Source organism: Tenrec ecaudatus, chromosome 18 (genome assembly GCF_050624435.1).
Source record: "Tenrec ecaudatus isolate mTenEca1 chromosome 18, mTenEca1.hap1, whole genome shotgun sequence".
Taxonomy (NCBI): Eukaryota; Metazoa; Chordata; class Mammalia; order Afrosoricida; family Tenrecidae; genus Tenrec; species Tenrec ecaudatus.
Window position 1 is genome coordinate 20,973,169 of NC_134547.1, and position 21,800 is coordinate 20,994,968.

Sequence of the window (21,800 nt, forward strand, 5' to 3'; positions counted from 1 at the left end):
ATATGAGACAGAAAAGCATGAACTGGAGATGGGGGGCTGGGCCGCATGGAGGCTAAACAGGCTGTCTTGGGGAGGGGGGCGGCAATGGGTCAGCCCAGGAGTGAAGGGAGGCCGTGGGACCAGTGGGTGGTTCTGACGGCACTGAGGGCACCTGCTGTGGGGGAAGCAGGTTGACTGTGGGATGGGCAGAGAGCAGGTGGATGAAGGCCTCTGAGCAGGAGCGGTGGGCCTGACTGCATGCGGACAGTCTCTGGAGGGTGCTGCTGAGTCCAAGTGGGTGGGTGGCAGGTGGCGACCCTGTGGGTCTGAATGTTTATCTGGCCCTGGGGTCTGACCCTGCTTGCTCTTGACTGCTGGCGGGACAGTGTGTGTTTGTCGCTGGACGCTCCCCGGCCCTTGGCCCGGACCTCAGCACGCAGTGGTGCCTTTTCCAAGCCAACTGCCCCAGCATCTAGGACTTTACGGGTGCCAGAGGTCACTGGCACAGGCTGGCGGACGGGCCGACGGGCAGGCAGCAGAGAGGCTGCCAAAGCAAACCAGTCCCTGTGACTTGTAGGAAGGCTACTGGGGGCTGGGAGGGGGTGGGGCTGGGAGCTGGCTGGGGCTGGGGAGCGGGGGAGTGGCAGGGCAGTGTGGGAAGGGGCTGGGCTAGGGGCTTGGGAAGGGGCTGGTGCCGGGGCTGCAACACTGCCTGGTTTAGGAGCTGGGCAGCGGAGGGCTTAGGAACTGGGCAGGAGAGCAGTGTGTCTGGGGCGATCAGGGGTGCTGGGAGGGGCAGGGGCTGGCAGGAGGGTCAGAGGCAGCCGAAACAGGAGTGAGATTAGGATAGGCAGGGTTCATTTCCATCTGTCTGTCTCCTCCCTCTAAGCACCCCAGCCCGCCCCCCCGGGGGGTGTCCAACTCCCGCTCCCCACCTCTCTGCGGAGGATGGGCATACCTGGGCTCCCAGCCGTCTGGAGTCGGGTTGGCTGTGTCCGCCCGGTGCAGCCCTTAGAAGCCCAGCCCCCGCTGCCGGGCAGGTGGCCTCCTGAGCTGCCAATCCCATGTCCAGCCCCTCCCTGCCCCTCCTCCCGCCTCTTTCTCGGCCCCCTCCTCCCCAGGTGAGGCAGCCAGGCCTAGCAGGCCCCACGCCGCTGCATAGTGCAGCCTCCTTTGCCTCCCTGGCCGCCCGCTGTTGCCGGCCACCATGCGCCTGCTCTGGCCAGGAGACTGACCGGCCTGCATCCGCACTGCAGCTCCCCCCACCTGCCAGACCCCAGGGTAAGGATGAGGGGCCCCAGGTTCAGTTTCAGCTCCGAGGACATGGGTTGCTTCCCCCCACCCCACCCCCCACTCCCCAACCTGGTGGCCACTCCTAACGTAGGACCTTCGAGGTTCATCCAGGGGTCATCACTCTGGTCTCCTCAAGAAGTCAACAGCCAAGCGGTTCAGCCCCCTCCTCCCTCAAGCACGCAGTGCAGGCCCCAAGCCCCTCTTCTCCCAGATGCAGGAGCGTGGTTCCCCAGCCCCCTCCTCCTCTGGTTCCAGGAGCAGGGCCCCCCAGGTTTGTGAATGCAGGGCTGTCCGCTGCTCAAGACACAGGGCTCTAACTTGAGCCCATCCCCTTCTGCATTAGGGCTTGGGTGCCAGACCTGGGGGTGCTGGGGCTGGGCCGCCCCCTCCCAGGCCCTGCCTCCCTGTCCCTCTTCCCGCAGGTTCTGCCCGGCCCCGGAGGTCAGCTCTCAGGAATAATTAACCAGAGTCCGGGACATGGCGGAGAAAGAAGGTAAGCGCTCTCCCCCGCCCCCCCCCTGAAGCCCCCCATGGTGGCTCTGCCTGAAGCCCCGCCCTCTGAACCATGTTCTCAGCCCTCCACCCCTTCAGTGCCCCCTCGCTCCGGGCACCCCTCTCCTGGTTCTTCTCACCCCCTTGGGAAGCTTCGTCTACCGGTTAATAATTAACCCCCCTTTCTGCGTAGCTGGACCTCCACCTACCTCCCCAATCCCTTCCTGGCTCTGGGCCTTGGTTTCCCCTCACTCCCTAGGCGTTCCTCAGCTGGCCCTGGGCCTGCCCTCTCATTGAGGCTAACATGGGGTGGCGATCAGTATTGGGGGTGCATTTGGATCCTCTCCTGTGCGGGCTTTGGCATGCGATCCCAGACATGTGGCTTCGTTGCTCTGGGCTCCCCTCTTTTCCTTGTCAAGTGGGGCTCCTGACACCACTAACTGTGACCTTGGGAGCATGGATCCCACCAGGCAGCACCCCAGCACACACTGCTGACACTAGACCACGGCGGTTCTGACGGTGGATGGTGGATGAACTTGGCGCATAGGAGCCCAGGACCCTCGGCGAGTCTAGACCCTGTCCCGCCTCTGGGCCCTGTGGGCAAAAGAACAGAAGGCAGACTTTGGACCCAGCCTGGATGGAAGGGGAGTCACCCCAGAGGACGGAGAAACTGCCTGACCCAGCGGTCAGCCTGCCGGGACTTCTGAAGCGGGGCTCCAAGTGACCAGATGCCCTCCATCTTTGCCACCCAGGCCACCAACCAAGAGAGGCCAGATTAGGGGCAGCCTTGCCTGCCTGTCTGCCCTGCAACCGGGCAGCCTCTTTCCCTGCTTCCTGGAATTATGTGATCCGGGTCAGCGCCATGCCAGATCGCTGCCAGCTGCATGGCCTTGGGCACGCCGCTTCCATCCTCTGGACCTTGGCGGCCTCATCCGTAAAGCGCAGAAGATAATGCGAATTCAAATGGGAGCCGATACAGGAAGCACAGGAGGGTTGGCCGCCCCGCCGCCGGGATGAGTATGGCTCTCCGGCCCCCTCAGGCCTCCTTTGGCCCCAGCGTGGCTGTCCCTCAGACCGTCCACCAGGTAGCCTCGGCCCAGAGTGAGCTTGGGCTGCTATTGCTCAAGAAGGGGAACAGCCTCTGGCCAAGGGAACATGTGGCACCTTCAGGGGTCTTCCTTCTTGGAGAAGACTGTGGGAAGTACCAGGACAGGGGCCTGCAGGTGAACAAACCAGGGACGAAAAAGAGGACGGGGTCCCAGAAGGGGACAGCAGTGGATCAGGGTACAAGGTGAACCGAGAGGCAGAGAGCACAGCGGGCTCTCGTGTGCTCCTGGGCAGCACGACCTGCTTCTAGAAGGATGGGAGAGGCCCCAGCTGGACACAGACGCTACAAGGCTCTGATGCTGCCCTGAGCTGGCGGGTGACTTGGTGCAGGCCTCTCACCTCCCTGCTGGGGCTCCCTCCTTTTTTGCTCAAGGCCAGCTGAGAAGGGTGACATTGAAGGGAGTGTCCTTAGGAAGGGCTGGGCAGGACAGGGCTGTGTGATGACAGGCCATCCCGATGACGGCCAAGGCTGCTGCTGCTGCTGCTGGAGTTTCTCAGACACATCCTCACAGCAAGGTGCCAGGTGCTTCCTCAGGCTCCCTGTCATCGAGCCAATTCCCACTTCCCGCCGCCCTCCAGAACTGCTCCGATAGGTTTTCTAGTCTGTAACTTTATGGGAGTAGAAAGCTTCATCTTTCGCCTGGGGAGCGGCTGGTGGTTTCAAACGGCTGGCCTTGTGGTGAGCAGCCCGAGGCATAAGCTACCAGGGTTCCTCCGGTACTGGCAGGGGGTGGGGGACCTTGGAAAGGAAGGTCATATCTGAGTTGACACTCCAGTAGGGAGTGTGGCGGGAATAGGGTGTGTCCTGCAGGGGGAAGCAGTATGGCTAGAATCGGAGAGGTGACAGACTGCTGGAGGTGTGGGGGAATTCTGGTGTGTCTTGAGGTAAAACCGAGGGCGGGGTCAGGAGAGAGGTAAGGGGCCTGCGCACCCCTTGGGCTGGTTTTCACTGAGGGCGATCGATTTTCCGTGGCCACAAGATGGCGCTGGTGGTTGGGTCCTCCGCTACCTTGCGTGGACCAGTTCCCCGGGCTGGGATGCTTTTTGGAAGATGACTGCTAACTGCAAGGGTTAGCACTTCAAAACCACCAGCAGCTCTGGGGGGGGGGGGGGGGAAGATGAGGCTTTCTGGTCCCATAAAGATTTACCATCTTGAAAACCTACAGGGGCATCTCTGCTCTGTCCTAGAAGGTTGCTGTGAGTCAGAATCCACTCGATGGCAGTGAGTTTGGTTTCTGGGTAAGGTGCCTGATAATGACCCACAAGTTTGCCTGGTTTTTTTTTTGTTTAGTTTTGGGGGGTTTTTTTGAGGGGGGCATATGTTCAAAGTACCATGGACTTCTAAAAGGACAAACAAATCAGTGCTGAAAGAAGTACTGTCACCATGCTCCTTAGAGGCCAGGATGGACAGCCGCTGTCTCACGTGCTGTGGACGTGTCGTCGGGAGAGACCGGTGCCTGGAAGGGCGTCATGCCTGGTCAAGCAGAGGGGCAGTGACAAGCAGGAGGCCCTCAACGAGAGGGATTGACAGTAGTCACAAGCAGCACAAGAATAATTGGGAGGATAACACAGGACCAGGCAGTGTTTCACTCTGATGCGCACGGGGTTTGCTTTGGGTTGGAACCGATTCGGGGACACCTGACAACAGCAGCAGCATGCTCAACCCCAAATCTAAGTCCTGCTCTATTTTTCTGGGGGCTGAAAGTGCTGGGCTGAGGGCTTTGGACTCCGTCCCAGAGACCGTGGAAAGCCAGGGACGGTGCTAGGCAGAGAAGGGGTGAGGTTGGCTGTGCGCTATAGGAAGATACCCTTCGCTTCCATGTGGAGGGGGGAGCAGAGGACAAGGCTGAGGCCTGGTGTAGCTGGGGGCAGGGAACAAGAAAACCGAGGGACCGCCAAGCTGGGGGAGGGGCGTCCTGAGAAGGAGGGACAGTCTTGGAGGCCAGGGTACTTGATATGAGAGCTAGCAAGAAAAACCGATTCGGTGAGGCGGCGCAGCCAGCATGGAGACTGGTGGGTGTGGAAGGCATCGGGGTGTCCAGCGGGACGTGTCCCAGTGACCTCGGGACCCGAAGCTCAAGGAGAGAGTCCAGGGCTGGAACTGAGGAGAACGTGAAGCTATGGAGCTGGGGTTGGAGCTCCCCGGAGGAGTGATGGGCAGGAGGCTGGGGGACCCGCACCCTGGAGTGGGGAGATAAGGGGGGCAGAGAAGGTGCCCTCTGAGGAGTAGAGCTGGGCCCCAGGAGCATGTGGCTCAGGGCATTCACATGGAAACACTGAGCTGTCAGCCGAGTGGACTATAGGGACACAGAGCCCAGGATTTCACCTGTGAGGGGACTCGTGGCTCTCCCGAGAGAAGACACAGGGAGACGTGAGACTGGGGGAGGGAGGGCCTGGCTTACCGGTCACAGCCCCGTTGCTGGCGAGGCCTTTCGAGGTGAGGATGCTGCCTCTCTGATGGACAGAGGACACTCTGGGTCCAGCCTCCATCCACAGCAAGGACGATCACCTGGTCCTTCTAAGGACAGCCGCGAGGGCGCTTCATGCCCCAGCAGAGCCTCACAGTGCAGGTGCTCCTCTTTCCAGGGACCCAGGCCAAGGACACTTCCTCTTTCCAGGACACCCAGGTTAAGGGCACTTCCAGGCCCACCAGAGGCACTTATTTTGGAGTTGCCCCGATTTCCCCCGCACTGGAGGTCACAGGAAGAGCCTATCTTTCTTACCTGAAGATCCGCACGGTGGCAGTGCTTCCTGTCCCCACCAGCCACAGCAGCACCCCCAGGCTGGACTCCGTGTGGCCGTAAGTCCGAGAAGACACCTCTAAGAACAGAAGGACCAAGCTGATGGGTCCCAGGAGCCAAGATGCCCAGATGGGGCCAGGAAGATTGTAGGGGCAGACTTGGAGGGGGTAAACTTGAGAGTGCCTCCCAAGATGGCCAGGGGTCACCCAGCAGGGACTGGACTGACCACTGGGTCCTCCAGTGGCTACCATGTGAGGCTCTAGACGCTCACATCCTTCAGACTCCCAGTCACAGGCTGTTCTAAGAAGACCTTGGACTACCCCCCCCCCCCCCACTGCTCTGGGTGCTGACCTGGCCCAGTGCCTGCCAAGAACACTCCACAGTCACAAAGGAGAGAGCTGGGCGTCCCTGCAGCCCCTGCAGATGCCAAGGGCAGGTGGACCCATGCCAGGCCCAGCTGAAGGCTTTTAGCCCCCTGCCTTTTCTTGCTTCAGCCTTTCCACAATCCTTAGCCAAATGGTTGGCTTCTGATCCTCAGGGGCCCACTGCTCCCAGCCGCCACCTTGCCCAAGCACCGTCCATTAGCCCGCTAGCCTGCTCTTGCCCCAGGGCCTACTTTGATGTGTCCCTCAGGGGTGGCCCAACTCAGAAGCCGCTTCATAGAAATCCTCCCTGACACCCCCCACCTTACAGAAGCTCCACCTGCTGCCCAGTCCTCCCCCCCGCCCCACCAAGTGCTTTCCTCCGTAGCCTTTAGCACAGTCTAGAAATGACTGGGTCCCTTCGCTCGTCTCCGCTTCTCTCGGCTCCTGCGGAGACACAGGAGGAGAATCGCAGGCACACAGAGGTGTACACTTCTGTCCGTCCTGCGTTGGGCTCCTCAGAGCTCAGAAGGGGGCCTCAAAAAGCTCATGGGGAAAATGCAATATCAAAAGCAATCTTTTTCCATGAGCTCTTTTGAAGCCCCTTCATAGACTGGGGGAGAAAGATGGGGCTTTTTGCTCCTGCAAAGATGTACCTTCTCAGAAACCCACAGGGGCAATTCTACCCTGTCCTGTAGTGTCACTGTGAGCCGGCCTGCACTGGATGGCAGTGGGTTTGGTTGGGGATTGGCGCTACACCAGACAGTGCAGAATAGTATAAGGCAGGCTTGTCTCTTGATTAGACACTGAGACCCGGTACCCAGATCTGCCAGGGTCCAGGCCTCCCCTCTCTCTGCGTCCTCCTGAACAAATCATCCAGGCTATGTGACGCCCTGTCTCTGTGCCCCAGTTTTCCCAATCTGGGAAATGGGAATCCCAGTGTCAGCTTGAGGTAAGGGCTGAGCCCATGCCTTCCGAGCCGGGCTTGCCACATGGGCGGCAGCGGGTGAGAGTTTGGGGTTAGAGCCTTGAGGTGAGGACCAGACGGGCGCCCGAGGCGAGAAGCCCGAGGCGCAGAGAGGTGAACGCACCGGCCTGAGGTCCCAGGGGAGGAGATCCCCACACTCCCTGCCATGGGGCCAGTTCCAACTCACGGCGACCCGAGACGACAGAGTGGACCCAGCCCCGTGGGGTTCTGGGACTGCTGCTTTGTTGTTGTTGAAGGAGAACGTGGTCCGTCTTCATCCTTTCCCGACAGGCCACTAGGCTGTTGATTAAGAGGGCTGTGGGAAAAAAAAAAAGAAAAGAGGGCTGTGGGAGTCAGTGACAGCCACAGGCAGACGCACGTGTGTTAGTTCTCCAGAGTCCTGCTTTGGGGGTGTGTGTGAGGGTAGGGTGGGGCAGGGTGGGGGGGTGTCTGAATGCACTGCTGGGGCTCTGCTCACACTCGCTGGAATCGGTCGCAGCAGGTTGTAGTCCACAGGTCGCTTTCCCCTGTATTTCTTTGTAAGCCCTTGGCTTTCCCACAGGGTGTTGTTGTTTAACCGTCTTTAAGAGTGTTCTTCCACCTGGTTGGCCCGGAGTGGGCATCGCGGACCCCAGACCCAGTGCTATGGGGGCTGGATGGCTTGGCCAGTTGTGGTGACTGGGTTCCAGATTTCAGCGCTAATGATGGGTAGGCAGACCCGCCCCTTCTGGTTGACATGTTCCTGTGGTAGCCCGTCGTTTTAATGGGGACCTTCGGTGCTCTGCGGCAAAGTTGATGTCCACCCTGAAGGCCCCCTCTCCTACGGAGGGTTCCCAGGAACAACAAGCCCTTGCCGAGCCACTCGGTCAGCTCCATGCACCTGGAGGTGATGGGAGTCGATCATTCCACATCTGCGGATTTCTCTGCGTTCCTTCATCAGCCATCCTGGGTCTTGAGACTGTCACTTTTCCTGGGAATAGAGAGCCTCGTCTTTCCCCCCAGGGAGCGGCTGGTGGTTTCGAACTGCTGGCTTTATGATTAGCAGCCTAACCCGTAACCCACTAAGGCTCCTTCCGGCCAGGAGAGGGTGAGGGAGGCCCGTGGTTTGAAGGCAGGTTGGCCCGTTTCCATCCTCTGGTCCTCGGCCTCGGGAGGAAAGTTGATCTTGAAGCTAATCGGGGTGGGCGGGAGGACCCACAGACAGAGGGTGTAGTATAGCAGGCTAAAACGTGGCCGTGGGATTGTGCCAGACAGCAGGGGAAAGAGGCTCCCAGAATCCTCGGGGGAGTGACCAAAGGCAAGAAAGGGGTCTTAGGAGAGGCAGCACCAAGTGACAGAAAGTGCAGTGTCACTGGGGACGAGAAGTCTCCCAAGTGCCAGCTGCGTGCCAGGAGAGGAGGCAGGGAGCTGGCAGCTCTCCTAATTGGGCCCCCTTCCCAGCTGGACACCCCTTGGGGTGCCAGACACCTGGTTCTCCGTGTGGCAGGCTGGGGTGAGGGCGGAAGGGCAGGGCGGAGCTGGCCCCAGGCCCAAGCCCTGCCGATGAGGACAAGGCTGGCAGTGGCCCCAGCATGGTGTCCATTGCAGGTGGCCGGACTGTACCCTGCTGTTCCGGATCCAAGGTGGCCGCTCTAACCGTGGGCACCCTGCTGCTCCTGATGGGCATCGGGGCGGCGTCCTGGGCCATTGGTGAGAGTGGATCCCTGTGCCTCTACCTTCCACGGCCCCGTGGCTCCCCCAGCCCACTGCCTTCACCTTACCTTCTCTGCAGTGACCCTGCTGCTCAGGAGCGACCAGGAGCCGCTGTATCCGGGTGAGTAAAGCAGGCGGGTCCCTCTGGGGACTCCTGGATGCCCCCGTCTGGGGATCCCTGCAAAAAGCCTTTGCCCCGTAGACGCGCGTGAGCCTACTGTTGACCCTGACAGCGAGACTGAGTGCCTGCTGGTGCCAACCAAGCACCGGCCTCCTCGCCTCTGCATCCGAGGCCCTGGCACTGCCATCTCGAGGTCACGGGAGCGGGCACAGGGACGGCTTTCAAATCGTGGCGTGGATGAGATGGAAGGCCATGAACTGGCCGGCCTCTCCCTTGGGCAGAAACCGCTTGTGGCACTTTTGTTTGGGTTGACCTGTGATTATACACGTGCCCTCTCAGGGCCTGCGCCCCCCCCCCCAAAACCAGCCCCCGTTTTACAGATTCGGTAGTAACTGGAGGCACAGAGCCGTGCCGTGGTCTGCCCAGGTTTCAGAGCACATGTGGCCATGAAAACGTGCTCCCCCCACTGGGCCTGGTGACCCCTTGGGTGAGAGGCCCCATCCGTCCAGTTGCTCCTCTCCCTCTCCCTGGAGACGCGGTTGTCATTACAGTGCTGTGGAGTCAATCTGCGCTGTGCTGCGCAGAGCGGCACCTTATGCAGCGCAGCCCCCTCCTCCCAGGTGTCCTTGTGGTTGCAGCCCTATTGTCTGTCCAGCTCGCTGAGCGCCTTCCTCTCTGTCGCTGGCTCTCCACTGTCCCAGGCACTCTCCAGGAACTGGTCTCCCTTGAGAGCATGTCCAAAGTACATGCAGGGGACGAAGTCTCCCCAGCCCAGCTTCTAAGGAGTGTTCCGGCAGTCTTTCTTCCAGGACAGATTGGTGTGTTCTCTTGGGGGTCCCCGGGGCACCTCCACCACTCTCCACCCACACTGTGATTCAAATGCAATTGAGTCCTTCTGGTCGGCTGGATTCAGTGTCAACTTTCACAAGCATAGGAGGCGATAGAAAACACCCTGGCTTGGGTCAGGCACACCTTCGTCCTTAAAGTGACATCCTTGCTGTCCAACAGAAAGAGGTCTCGGGCAGCAGAGGTCTCGGGCAGCAATGGTCTTTTGCCGGCAGCTCCCAGGAGAGGGTTGTTGATACTACGGCCCTCATTTGACAGATGTGCATGGGGAGGGGCCCATCGGGCAAGCAGCTGGGGAACAGTGGAGCCAGGGATGGAGTTTGGGTTCGTCCGGGACCGATGGGCCTTGGGAGCTGCTGACAGGAGTGGTAGGATGAATAAATGCATCTTCCCCAGGCAAGCCATAGGCCAGGGCAGCAGGGAAAACAAGGGGAGCTTTGGTAGTGGGCGATGTTTCTCAGCCCATGAGCCTCAGTTAATCCCATGAAAGACGCGGGCCCCATGCAGGGAAGCAGTGACAACTGGGGCAGGAAAAGCAGGCACTTCCATCTGCCTGTGCCAGGCTCAGACCGCAGGGCTTCTTGGGTATTGGCTCAGCAAATCCTCTTGACCGCCCTCGATCCTCCCTTCTTGATTGTTTTTATGCTGGAAACTTCTTGTGACCCGGGGGCAGGGCTACAGAGCAGATCTGTTTTCCGCTCAGAACCTCACCCACCTTCAGTTTCCTGTCCCTGCCGTGGTGGCCACCCCACAGTGCAGCAGCTCTCACCCCGTTTCCTCCCCGGGTTTCCTGTTTCCATTTAAAGTGGGAAGACCTGCTCTCTGGAAGGCCATTCGAGTCACCAGGTGCCCGAGCTCATCACTGGCAGAACCAGAACCCAACCCCCCTGCTGTTGAGTCCATTTTGACCCCGAGAGAGCCTAGAGGACCGGGTAGAACCACTGCTGTAGATTTCTGAGGTTGTAACGCTTCACGGGAGCAGACAGCCCCATCGTCCGCCAGCCGAAGCAGCTGGTGGGTTTGAACCGCTCATCTTGTGGTTAGCAGCCCAATGTGCAATCCAGGGCTCCTCATTCACTGGCAGGGCTGGACTTTGATCCGAGACTGTCTGGGTCCAGCCCTTACTTATGTCTAACTCATAATCTGTCGGGCTTTTAAAGAGACAGCTGGCCTCGTGGCCGTACTAAAAGCCTCTCATATGCTGGGCCCCTTGGCTGCAGCTTGTTCCAGCAGTCTGGGAAGAGCAGGGAGTGCAGTTACCATCACCCTCATCTTGCAGGTGGAGGAAACTGAGGCACAGTGATGTGAACGGGCTTGTCCAAGATCACAGGTCGAATAAGTGACAGAGCAAAGGGGCCACGTTCTGCTGGAAGCCTCCCTGTGGCTCCCCGTGGCCATCGGGAGAAAGCCCCAGTCCCCGTGGGTTCCAGTCCACCCTCGCCTCGAAGCGGCACGGCCAGAGCTCCCCCAGACCCCGGGCCTCTCTCTCCAATGATCCCTTCCTCCTTCGTGCCGTGAAACAGAACCAAATCAAACTCACCACGGCCATCGAGTCCCCTCGGACTCTTGGCAACTCCGCAGGACGGAAAGCTGTCAGTCTTATGGGAGCCTCCTCTGTCGCCCTCGGAGCAGCTGGTGGTTTTGAACTGCTGACTTTGTAGTTAGCAGCCCACTGCACCATCAGGTTTTACTCCTTTTCAAACTCACTCCTCCCGCCCCCAGAGGCAGTACTCATTTGGCACTGTTACTTCTCAGCTCTCTGGGCCTCAGTTTCCTCATTTGTAAGGTGGGCTAAGAATAATCCAGTGAGAATTAGGGACTCTTAACCAACTCAGTCAATGCTGGTTTGGGTTTGGGGGGAGGGTTGCTTTTGCTTCTCATCCTTTCCTGAACAAGGCCTCCCTGAACCCCCAGGCTCCACGCCCCCCACCCCATGGCCATCCCAGTAAAACCGCCCTCATATGCACTGGTTAATTCCTAGTCATGCCCAGGAGGGCAAGGGTGTTTGTTTGCTGTCCCCGCCAGCGCCCAGCACACAGTAGGCACGCAGGAACTCTTTGCTAATAACTCAGCACAGAGACGTTAGACAGCTGACACTTGACCAGGGGCTTCCCGCTGGGACCTAACTTGGCCAGAACTCAGCCCAGGCTCTGGCCAATGCCAGTATCTGTGCCCTTCAGTTGGGCTTGAGTTTCCCCAAAGAGCTGGCAAATGGTGATAGAAAGAAAGGGTCAAACCAGGAAGGACAACCCCCACGACACCGACTAGATTCCCACCTCGTATTGCGGGGTGAGGGGGGGTGTTTCACACCTCTAAATAGATCAGACAATTTGGTAAGCAAGGCAGGTGACTCAGAACATCCAGGATGCACTGCTTCAGACAGTAAAAATGAGAATAACGGATTTTAAAAAGAAAAGAAAGCAGTGGCATAGAATGGTTTTAAAAATAATTGGGGATCTTGCCCCAGATATACAAAAACAGGATGCTTCTTCATTAAAACCCGAGGATTTCTGGAAATCAGATTTCTGGCATTGTTTGAAGTCTTTTCCCCCCAAAAATCTCCTTCCACCCCTTCCCCTGTCAGTGCTTTAGATCCCCAGCTTTGGAACTCGGAGGGTGGTAGGAAACCCCCCTCCCAACACACACACACACACACACACACACACACACACACACACACACACACACACACGGTGCCAGGTGTCCCCTGCAGCAGGCGGCCATTGTGAAGACAGTCTTGACCAGGTGGTGGGGACAGGCAAGAGCCTGCATGAGACCCTCTGCCTAGAGCGGGGAGCAGGCGGGTCAGTGGGCCTGGCCTCAGGACATGACTTTGCTGGCTCTTAGCGATGTGACTCCAGCCTCAGTTTCCCCATCTGTAAAATGGGTGTGGAAACCATCCTTCCCTCTCAGCTGTAGCCACATACCACCCCTGTGGAATTCATGCACCCCCTTCTCTGAGACTCATACCACCGCCCCCCCCCCTGGCAATAGACACTCCCCTGTGTTGTCAGTGAGGAGAATCTCCACATTAAAAGCCGGGGAGGTGTGGGGGGGGGTGCAGTCGCTCGGGCCGGGCCTAAACTCAGATCCTCCGCCTGCCTCTCACTCACTGTTTGATGATGGGCAAAGCGCTCCACCTCTCCGGGCTTTGGCCCTGGTGGTCCAGTGGTGCTGCGGCTGGCGGCTGGCGGCAAGGTCAGCCGTTGGAAACTGCCAGAGGCTCTGTGGGAGTAACATGAGGCTTTCTACTTCGGTAAAGAGGTACCGTCTGGGAAACCCACAGGGGCAGTTCGACCCTGGCCTATAAGGTCTTGTGAGTCCTCATTGATTCGATGACGTTGAGTTTGGTATTAGCGTCTCTGGACTTTGGCATCCTCATCTGTAGAAGGGGCTGGGACTGGGCTTTGGGGGTGGTTGGGACTGGTGTGTGGCCAGCCTTGGTTCCTGGGAGCGGGGCAGGATAGAGAGTGCATGTAGCTCAGCACTAGGCTTACAGGTAGCCATCAACAGGGCAAAGGTCCTGTCATTGTCCAGATCTGTGGGGCCAAAGAGAACCATTCAGTCTGCGTGTGGCCTCACTGTGCGCTTCCCCTCCCCCGCCCCCCCCCAGTGACGTCAAAGTGAGCTGGTGGCAGAGGCTCATGAGAAAAAGATCAAAGAGAGTGACAGCTGGCTTCGCCCCAGGCCCCTCCCCACTCCCACCCGCCCCCCTCTCCTTCTCTCTTCCTATGTGCTCTGTCCCAGGAGCCTGTCACCTCTAGGCCATCTGTTTCCCCTCCCTCCTTCCCACCCACTTCCATTCCTTCCAATCTGTTAGCCAGCTTTTTTTTGCCTCTATTTACAGAATCTAGTCTAGGAGCCCTGGTGGTGTAGTGGTTGCTTGTTGGGCTGCTAACCACAAGATCACTAGTTCGAAACCACCAGCCCCTTCTTGGGAGAAAGACCAGGCTTTCTACTCCTTATAGAGTTACAGCCTCAGAAACTGACAGGGGTGGTTCTACCCTGCCCGAGGGCCCCTAGGACTTGGTGTTGACTTGATGGCAGTGCGTTTGAGTTTGTAGAATCCATCCTAATTGAGATTCTTCTACCCTCCAGTTGGCCCCCACCCTGGTCCAGTCTCCACTCTCTGCTCCCTGGACCATTACTACAGCCTCCCCCTTTCTGCCCCCAATCTGTTGCACCCTGTGAATGCCTGAGTCACATCAGGCCCCTCCTGAACCCCGGGCCCTCCTCTGACTGCGCCTCCCTGCAGGCCAAGGCCTACCATCGCACGGTGGTGGGTTCCCAGGGGTGCTGCTCACTGAAACCACCAGCCCCTCCGTGGGAGAAAGAGGAAGCTTACCTCTTGGAAACCCACACAAGTGGTCCTGCCCTGCCTTCTAGGGTCGCTTTGAGGCAGTTTCTCTCCCGCCTCGCCTCTGCTCCTCATGCATCATGCACATGCCTGGCCTCCCCTCTGCCCGTGCTGGCTGTCCCCTGCCCCCTCCACTGTGCACATCACTCCTGCAGGTCCTTGCTCCCCTGCTGCCTGCTCAGTGAAGCTTTTCCCAGCTCACCCCTTGGAAATGTCCTCCCCACACCTGCGCTGTCCCCCTGCCACCACGCTTCCATTTCTACTGTGCGTGGCCTCCCGCTTCCTTGTTACACCCGGGCTGTTTTCCTGTGTGGGCTGTCCATCTGCCTCCTGGGCTCTGGGCTCCACCGGGGTGAGCTTTTGTCTGACTGGTTCACTGTCTCACGTGGGAGCTGGTACAGATCTACCAAATGTCCTTCAGTCAACAGAAATAAATACACCTCAGGGCCGTGACCTAATGCAGGTGTGCCCACGAGCCTGTGTGCAGAGGGGAGGTGGGATGGGGGATGGGGGAGGGGTGAAGGGGAGGATCGGTCCTCAATACAAACTGCCCTTGACCACCAACCCCAGACCCAAACAGCCCCTCGTAAGCACTCTTCCACCTTCCTGCCTGTCTCATCCCTACCTCGTGACCCTTTGCGTTTGGTTAGGAGATATTTTTTTTATTTCTCTCCATCGCCCCTCAGCCTCTGGTTTGGTGAGGGCGGACTCAGGGCTGTCTGGGTCAGTACTGTGCACAGAGCTGGGCACCAAGTGGGCCAGCTCTGTTTGTTGGGGGCGGACATGCACGAGATAAACGTGTGTGCACACCTTCCGGGTCCCAGCAAGTTCTGTGGAAAAGGTGCAGAACCACACCGCTGCCCTGGAGTCTGGCCAGGCTCCAGGCAACCGGGGACAGAGCAGTAGCCCCACCAGCCAGGCTCCTTTAAAAGTCATGAATATTAGACCACGGGCAGGAATCTCTTTACCTGGAGGTTAGGGGTTGGCCTGCAATCCACACGGTGGACAGAGCGAGCCACCAGCAGCCCCGCAAAAGAGTGAGCTCTTTACTCCTGTAGACGCAACCAGCTCAGAAACCATTGATTGGATGGCCACACGTTTGGTTTTGGTTTTCTGGTGTGTTGTCAGGCGCGTGGAGGCTGCAAGAGACCAAAGACTAAAACCGGCCACGTAAAAAGGGCAGTGATCTCAGCGGACCATGCTGGGCGAACTTCAGGCCTGGCGGCATCCAGGAGTTTTAAAAAGGGTCCAAAATCCCTCGGGCCTGCCCTCCGTGTTGGTGTCCGTTCTTCCTCACTGGGCTGAAGAAGCCCTGGCAGCTCCTGCCGCACACACCACATTTCAGGAGACTGGCCCGGCTGAGAAGGCCGGGTTCTTCTCCCTCTGATGACTTCCAACCCTCGGCTGGCCAGCCCCGGGGGTCCTGAAGAAAGACCAGCCAGTGGTGCACAGTGGGGACAGTGTCCTGGGGCTGCCTGTCCTTGGTACAAAGTGAGTGTCCTTGGTACAAAGTGAGCTATAGCGGCCCCTCTAGAAACCACGAAATGATGACGAGTGGGGTCAGGGGTGGGTGGGCCGTGAGGGCTCCCACAGACCCGTTGGGATCGGGGAGAAGAATTCCGAGGCGATGTGGGGTGTGCGCTGGCGGTGCTGATTCAGGTGCCCCGGTCCCGTGGGCTGCAGTGCAGGTCAGCTCGGCGGACGCGCGGCTCACGGTGTTCGACGAGACAGAAGGCACGTGGCGCCTGCTCTGCTCCTCCCGCTCCAACGCCAGGGTGGCCGGCCTCGGCTGTGAGGAGATGGGCTTCCTCAGGTACTGGGCGGCCCGGGCCGGGGGCAAGCTGGGGGGTGGGGGAGGACAGGCCTGACCCCTGCCCTGCCCAGGGCACTGGCCCACTCGGAGCTGGACGTGCGGATGGCAGGCACCAACGGCACACTGGGCTTCTTCTGCGTCGACGAGGGGAGGCTGCCCCATGCCCGGAGGCTGCTGGAGGTCATCTCTGTGTGGTAAGGAGGGCTGCGGGCAGGTGGGGACACCCCCTCACCCCTACAGACCCTCACAGCCCCCGAGACGACCCCACCTGTTCTTCCTCATTTCCTTCCACCTGTCTTAGCTGCTATTTAAAACTCTGTCTCCCACACAGCGACTGTCCCCGGGGCCGTTTCCTGACAGCCATCTGCCAAGGTAAAATCTGAAATCCAGAATGCTCAGTCTCCAAGGGTGGTGGGGGGACTGTGTCCCCTTAAACCAGCGGTTCTCAACCTGGGAGTCGCCACCCCTTTGGGGGTCAAGCGGCCCTTTCACAGGGGTCTCCCAAGTCATAACAGTAGCAAAGTTACAGTTATGAATTAGTAAAGAAAATCATTTTATGATTAGGGGGTCACCACAACCCTTAGGGTGGGCCTGGTCCTCTGAGGCCCCTTCAGGCAGGAGGAACCTGGCACTGGTTTCTGGTCCCTTCCCCACCCCCCGACTGTCCCATCTCCCACCTGCAGACTGTGGTCGCAGGAAGTTGCCTGTGGACCGCATCGTGGGAGGCCAGGATGCCAGCCTGGGGAGGTGGCCGTGGCAAGTCAGTCTGCACTATGACGGGGCACACCTCTGCGGGGGCTCCCTACTGTCCAGAGACTGGGTGCTGACGGCTGCCCACTGCTTCCCTGAGTGAGTGTCACCCACGGCACGGGTATGTGTGGGCGGGGGGCTGTGGTCAGGTTGGCTACCACATTTCGCTCCTGTTTGCTGCTAGGAGGAACCGGATTCTGTCCAGATGGCAGGTGTTCGCGGGCACGGTGGCCCAGGCGTCATCTCATGGGCTGCAGCTGGGGGTGCAGGCGGTGGTCTACCACGGGGGGTATCTCCCCTTCATCGACTCCAACAGCGAGGAGAACAGCAATGACATCGCCCTTGTCCATCTGTCCAGCCCCCTGCCCCTCACAGGTAAGGCTGGCCCTCAGCACGGGCCCAGGGATGCCAGAGGCCAGAAGAGAGAGGCAGGGGCGTGGGAGGGCACATGAGGTTCCGCTGTGCCTGTGGGGGGTGGGGGGAGAGGAGGAGGAGCTTGAGTGGCCACAGACCTAGAATGCACTGCCGTCGGATCCATGCTGACCCTGTAGGGCAGGGTAGAGCGACTTCTGTGGGTTTCTGAGGCGGTCACTCATCACAGGAGTAGAAAACTCTGTCCTTTCTCCTGCGGCACAAGCTAGGCCCTAGATCGGAACGATTGGTGCCGTTAACTGGCAGGTGCTCCAACACGCAGACATAGAATTACTACATGACCCAGGATTTCCAACCCCAGTTACAGTCCCGAGAGAGGCAAACCGCGGCGTGTGCACCAATGTTCCCGGGAGCATTTCTCCTAAGCAGAAGGCGGAATCAACCCTGGTGTCCGTTGTCTGAGGAAGATGGATAAACAAAACATGGTATACGATGTACACACACACACACACACACACACACACACACACACACAGCTGATCTGTCTTGGAAGAAGTACGGCCAGCGTGCTCCTGAGAGGCATGGATGGCAAGACTCCGTCTTCCATGCTGTGGACGCATTGTGAGGAGAGGCCAGTCTCTGGCAGAGTGGAGGGACGGTGACAGAGGGGAAGGCCCCCAGCCAGAGGGACGGACACAGCGGCTGCAACAACCGGCTCAGCTGTAGATCAACTGTGAGCATGGGGCAGGACAGGACAGGGCTTTGCGCTGTCCTGCACGGGGTCACCATGGGTCATAAGTGACTTTGGGGCACCTGACAACACACACACACACACATACACAAATATATATGTTGTGTATATATATATATACACAACATATATATGTGTGTGTATATACACACACATGCACACATACATGCACATGTATATTAATAAAAAGGAACGAAGTACTAATTCATGATGCAGCGTGGAAGGGCCTTGAAAACGGACACTAAGCGGAAGAAGCATAGTTCCATTGAAATAAAATGTACAAAAGAGGTCAATCTGTAGGGACGGGCAGGAGATTAGGACTAGGGGTCTGCAGCAAGCTGTGGCCTTCACCTCCTGTAAAGCGTGCACCGTCTCAGAGACCCCCAGGAGCAGCGCTAGGCTGCCCTGCAGGTTGCGATGCGTCAGCATTGACGAGGTGGCAGTGGGCTCGAGGCCTGGGCGTGAAAGGGCAGGGCTTCCTTTGGGGCTTGATGAAAATGTTCTCAAGCACTTAGAGGTGGGGCGTCTCTGAGTGCACTGAAACACGCGGACTTGTGCGCTTCTGTGGATGCGCTCCATGGGAAAATGGGATGAAGAGTGTGGGACTGGTGGGAACTCCGGGACTGGGGTCCTTAGTCACCTTTCAGGCCTGGAACTGAACTCACCCCCTGCCCCTTGCCCCCACCCTGTTAGAGGTATCAAGCGTCTAAGATCAAAAGGGCAGCCTTTACCCATGGGCAAAGTTCAGAGGGCTGTTAGGAGAGGCGGGGGAATGGAAACCGGAAACACGGGGCAGGGGAAGTGGGATCCGTGTGCTATCACGAGGGGGTGGCCGTGGTGAGCTCGTCCACCAGACCTGCGTGCACAGATGATCTTCCCTGCACACCTTCACCTCGTTCGCAATACAAGTTTGTGTGTGTGTTTTTTGAAGTAAAGAAATGGGGAAAAAAATCACACATTTCCCCCCCGCCCCAATTTTTGGAAGCCCCTTCGTGCACTTCCATAAACATTGTACCCTCAAATGAAATGAAAACTGGAAAGAAAAGACAGCGAGGGAAGGAAAATGTTAACGGCCATTCCGATGTGGGTCTTGGAGCATCTCTCCTTGGTTTCAATGAGAAGGACTCACTCACGGTGCTCATGGCCCTGGTGGATTAAGAGCTGGCTAGGCTGGGCCTTGGGAAGCCCCAGTGGCTTAGTGGTTAGGTGTTGATCTGTGATCAGAAAGGTCCAAAGTTCAAAGCTACCCACCCTTCCTTTAGGAGCAAGATGGGACTTTCTCCCCCTATTAATGGCTACAGTCTGGGAAACTCAGTTCTGCCCAGTCTGATAGAGTCATGAAGAGTCTGTCTGTGAGATTCTTTTTTTTTTGAGCCTCCAATCATTAGCAGGTCCCCGTGTAATAACAATAGTAAAAACCATGTTGGCGATTCCCATAATAGTAATGACGTCGTCCCAGGGACAACCACAAAGCCAGACAATATGTAATTAACGAAGTCAGCTGCTATCATGGGCTGGAAACCCAGCGCCGGGCGTGCCTCCCGGGCTCCGGGCACTGTTCTGGGCAGTCAGTCCCCAGGGAGAATGCATTTAGTCCTCCAGCAATCCCCACCTGGGGCTGCTCGCAGGATCTTCCTGGCCCACAATCACCCCCCAGTCCATCAGGTGGGAAGAGGCAGCAATCCGAGCCCCAGCCCGTGAGCAGTGAGTTCAGTTCCTGGCTGTCCCAGGTCTGCGCCTGAGGGAACTCGCCATTAATTTGTTCTTGGCAATGGCCCTCCAACGTGCTCTTCACTTTGGGGGGTGGTACCTGTGCTCCTGGAAACCGGGAAGCAAGACAAGCCCTTTCCCCTCAGTGCTAAGTGAGGACCCGGGTGGACAGGGTGGGAACAGGGCAGGCGCGAGAGGCACTGCTTCGGGAGGGGAAGCGGCTGGGGTTGGATCCTGGGAGTGCTTTGCAGCTGTGTGGCCTGGCTTCGCAGCCCTGGGCCTCGGGTTCCCTCCTCTGTAGCCTGGAGGTGGAAGCTCGGAGGGCTGCCAACATGGCAGCAGTTGGGAGCCACCAACCGCTCCGAGAAAGATGAGGCTCTGACTCCCGTCAAGAGTGACAGTCTCAGAAACCCACAGGAACCATCCTCCCGTCCTAGAGGGTGGACCGGAGGGCAGGGAGGGGAGGGCTGGGATGACGGCTGCAGTGAGCGCCTAGCAAAGTGCTGGCTGGCACTGACCGCCTCAGGAAATGGCCCCTGGTCACTCTGTGCTTGTCATGAAAGTTTTCTACCCGTTACATGAGGACGTTCTCCGTGAGGTGTGTGTGTAGCACCTCACCGGATGCCCCGGGGCGGGGAAATCGCTGGCTGTGTCCACTGCACAGATGCAAGCCCTGCGGCTCAGGCAGGCAAAGTTGGAGGCAGGCGGCACTCGGGACCGCTGAGACCCTGCGCCAGGATGTTCCATCTCAGGGGTGCCATTCTCAGCGGGGGGCAGGGCGAGGGGATGGTGATCAGGTCAAGAGAGTCCCGGAATAAGGGTGCCTTTGCTGGGCTGGGGACCACAGTTAGGAGCTTGGGCTGGGGAGCAGGATGACCCTCTAGGCAGATTCTGACTCGGCAGGGTGTTTGTACCTGGGGGGACAGGCCAGCGGGGGCTGGACCAGCGTGGTCTCTTCTTCAGAATACATCCAGCCTGTGTGCCTCCCAGCTGCTGGCCAGGCCCTGGTGGAGGGCAAGATCTGCACAGTGACCGGCTGGGGCAACACACAGTACTACGGTGAGGCAGCGCTCTGGCCAGTCCTCGCCCCAGCCCTGTGGAGCCTCTGAGGGGACAGTCGGGCTGGGTGCATGACTTTGGGCCCTTCAGGGCCTGGGGGTGGGCCCCAGGCGGGAAGGGGGTTACAGATGCGACCAGATCCGGTCAGCCTTGTCCGCATGCCCTCAGGCCAACAGGCTGGGGTACTCCAGGAGGCCCGCGTCCCCATAATCAGCAATGACATCTGCAACGGGCCCGATTTCTATGGGAGTCAGATCAAGCCCAAGATGTTTTGTGCCGGATACTTCGAGGGTGGCATTGATGCCTGCCAGGTGAGAGATTAGATGTAGGTAGTGCCGCTCGGGGAGAGGGCATTGGGTGGCTGGGCTCCCTATCTGGGGCTAGAAGATTCAAGACTACAGCCCAGGGCCATCGTGGGAGGGCCTTCCTGGCCAGGCACCTCAGCATCGAGCCAGGCTTCCTCTCCTCCCCGCAGGGTGACAGTGGCGGCCCCTTCGTGTGTGAGGACAGCATCTTGCGGACATCTCGCTGGCGGCTGTGCGGCATCGTGAGCTGGGGTACAGGCTGTGCCCTGGCACAGAAGCCAGGTGTCTATACGAAAGTCAGTGACTTCCGGGAGTGGATCTTCCAGGCCATAAAGGTGAAAGTTACTCCCCGATGGGAGCCCAAGGGTGGGCGTGGTTGGATCTCTAAAGGGTGAACCCCAAGTCAAACTCCCTGCCATCGTCGATGCTGACTCACAGCCACCCTGCCGGACAGGGCAGAACTGCCCCTGTGCGTGCCCGAGACTGTCACCCTTTACAGCGACAGAAAGCCTCATCTTTCTCCCTCTGTGAGGCTGGTGGTTTCAAACCTGCTGGTTTCGTGGTTCGCAGGATTAGCAGCCCAGCCAGGGCTCCCATCTAATGGGCGATAGAGTCCGAGAGTTGGAGGAAACTCACCCAAGCTCCAGGGTTTCTTGGGAGGGAGGCTTCCTTGTGGGACTTTGGGGGAGCCTCTCAGACCCCGGAAGCACCGGTCTTCTTTCCCCAGACTCACTCCGAAGCCACTGGCATGGTGACCCAGCTCTGACCCGTGACTTCTCACTGCCCATGCCTCCGGGCTTGAGTTGATCGCTGTAGCTCCAGCAGACCCTGGGCCCCGTGCTGGACCTCAGAAGGAACATTTTTCTTGCTGGGCCCAGCCCACGAGTTCAAGGATGCCCTCCCTCGGGGTCCCCTCTTCCACAGTGGCGGGCCCACTCAACCCTGGGACCACCCAGGTCTCACCCTCCTGGCAGCCATGTAAATAGTTTTCAGCCGTGTGGGAACGCCAGAGAGGTGCCCCTGGCTGCACCACGCTCTTTCAAAAATAAAGACGGTTTTGATTAATGTGGCCTCTGAGTCTGA

General features: G+C 58.8%; 1 protein-coding gene across 1 annotated transcript; it reads left to right on the top strand.

Annotated features, from left to right (window-relative positions):
* The first annotated feature begins 1,749 nt into the window (after positions 1–1,749).
* On the top strand, positions 1,750–21,483 carry HPN (hepsin). The gene is made up of 12 exons (XM_075537776.1): positions 1,750–1,765; positions 8,529–8,630; positions 8,713–8,754; positions 15,641–15,770; positions 15,842–15,964; positions 16,102–16,142; positions 16,454–16,619; positions 16,705–16,895; positions 20,317–20,412; positions 20,581–20,723; positions 20,888–21,052; positions 21,445–21,483. Exons 1-12 carry the CDS (start codon positions 1,750–1,752, stop codon positions 21,481–21,483), a joined length of 1,254 nt encoding a protein of 417 aa, XP_075393891.1.
* The last annotated feature ends 317 nt before the right edge of the window (positions 21,484–21,800 follow it).

What these genes read in the sequence shown, in the direction of transcription:
- HPN (XM_075537776.1), top strand. An exon ending in CCAGGAGCCGCTGTATCCGG is followed by an intron (nt 8,755 to 15,640) that starts GTGAGTAAAGCA and finishes CGTGGGCTGCAG; the next exon opens with TGCAGGTCAGCTCGGCGGAC. An exon ending in GAGGAGATGGGCTTCCTCAG is followed by an intron (nt 15,771 to 15,841) that starts GTACTGGGCGGC and finishes TGCCCTGCCCAG; the next exon opens with GGCACTGGCCCACTCGGAGC.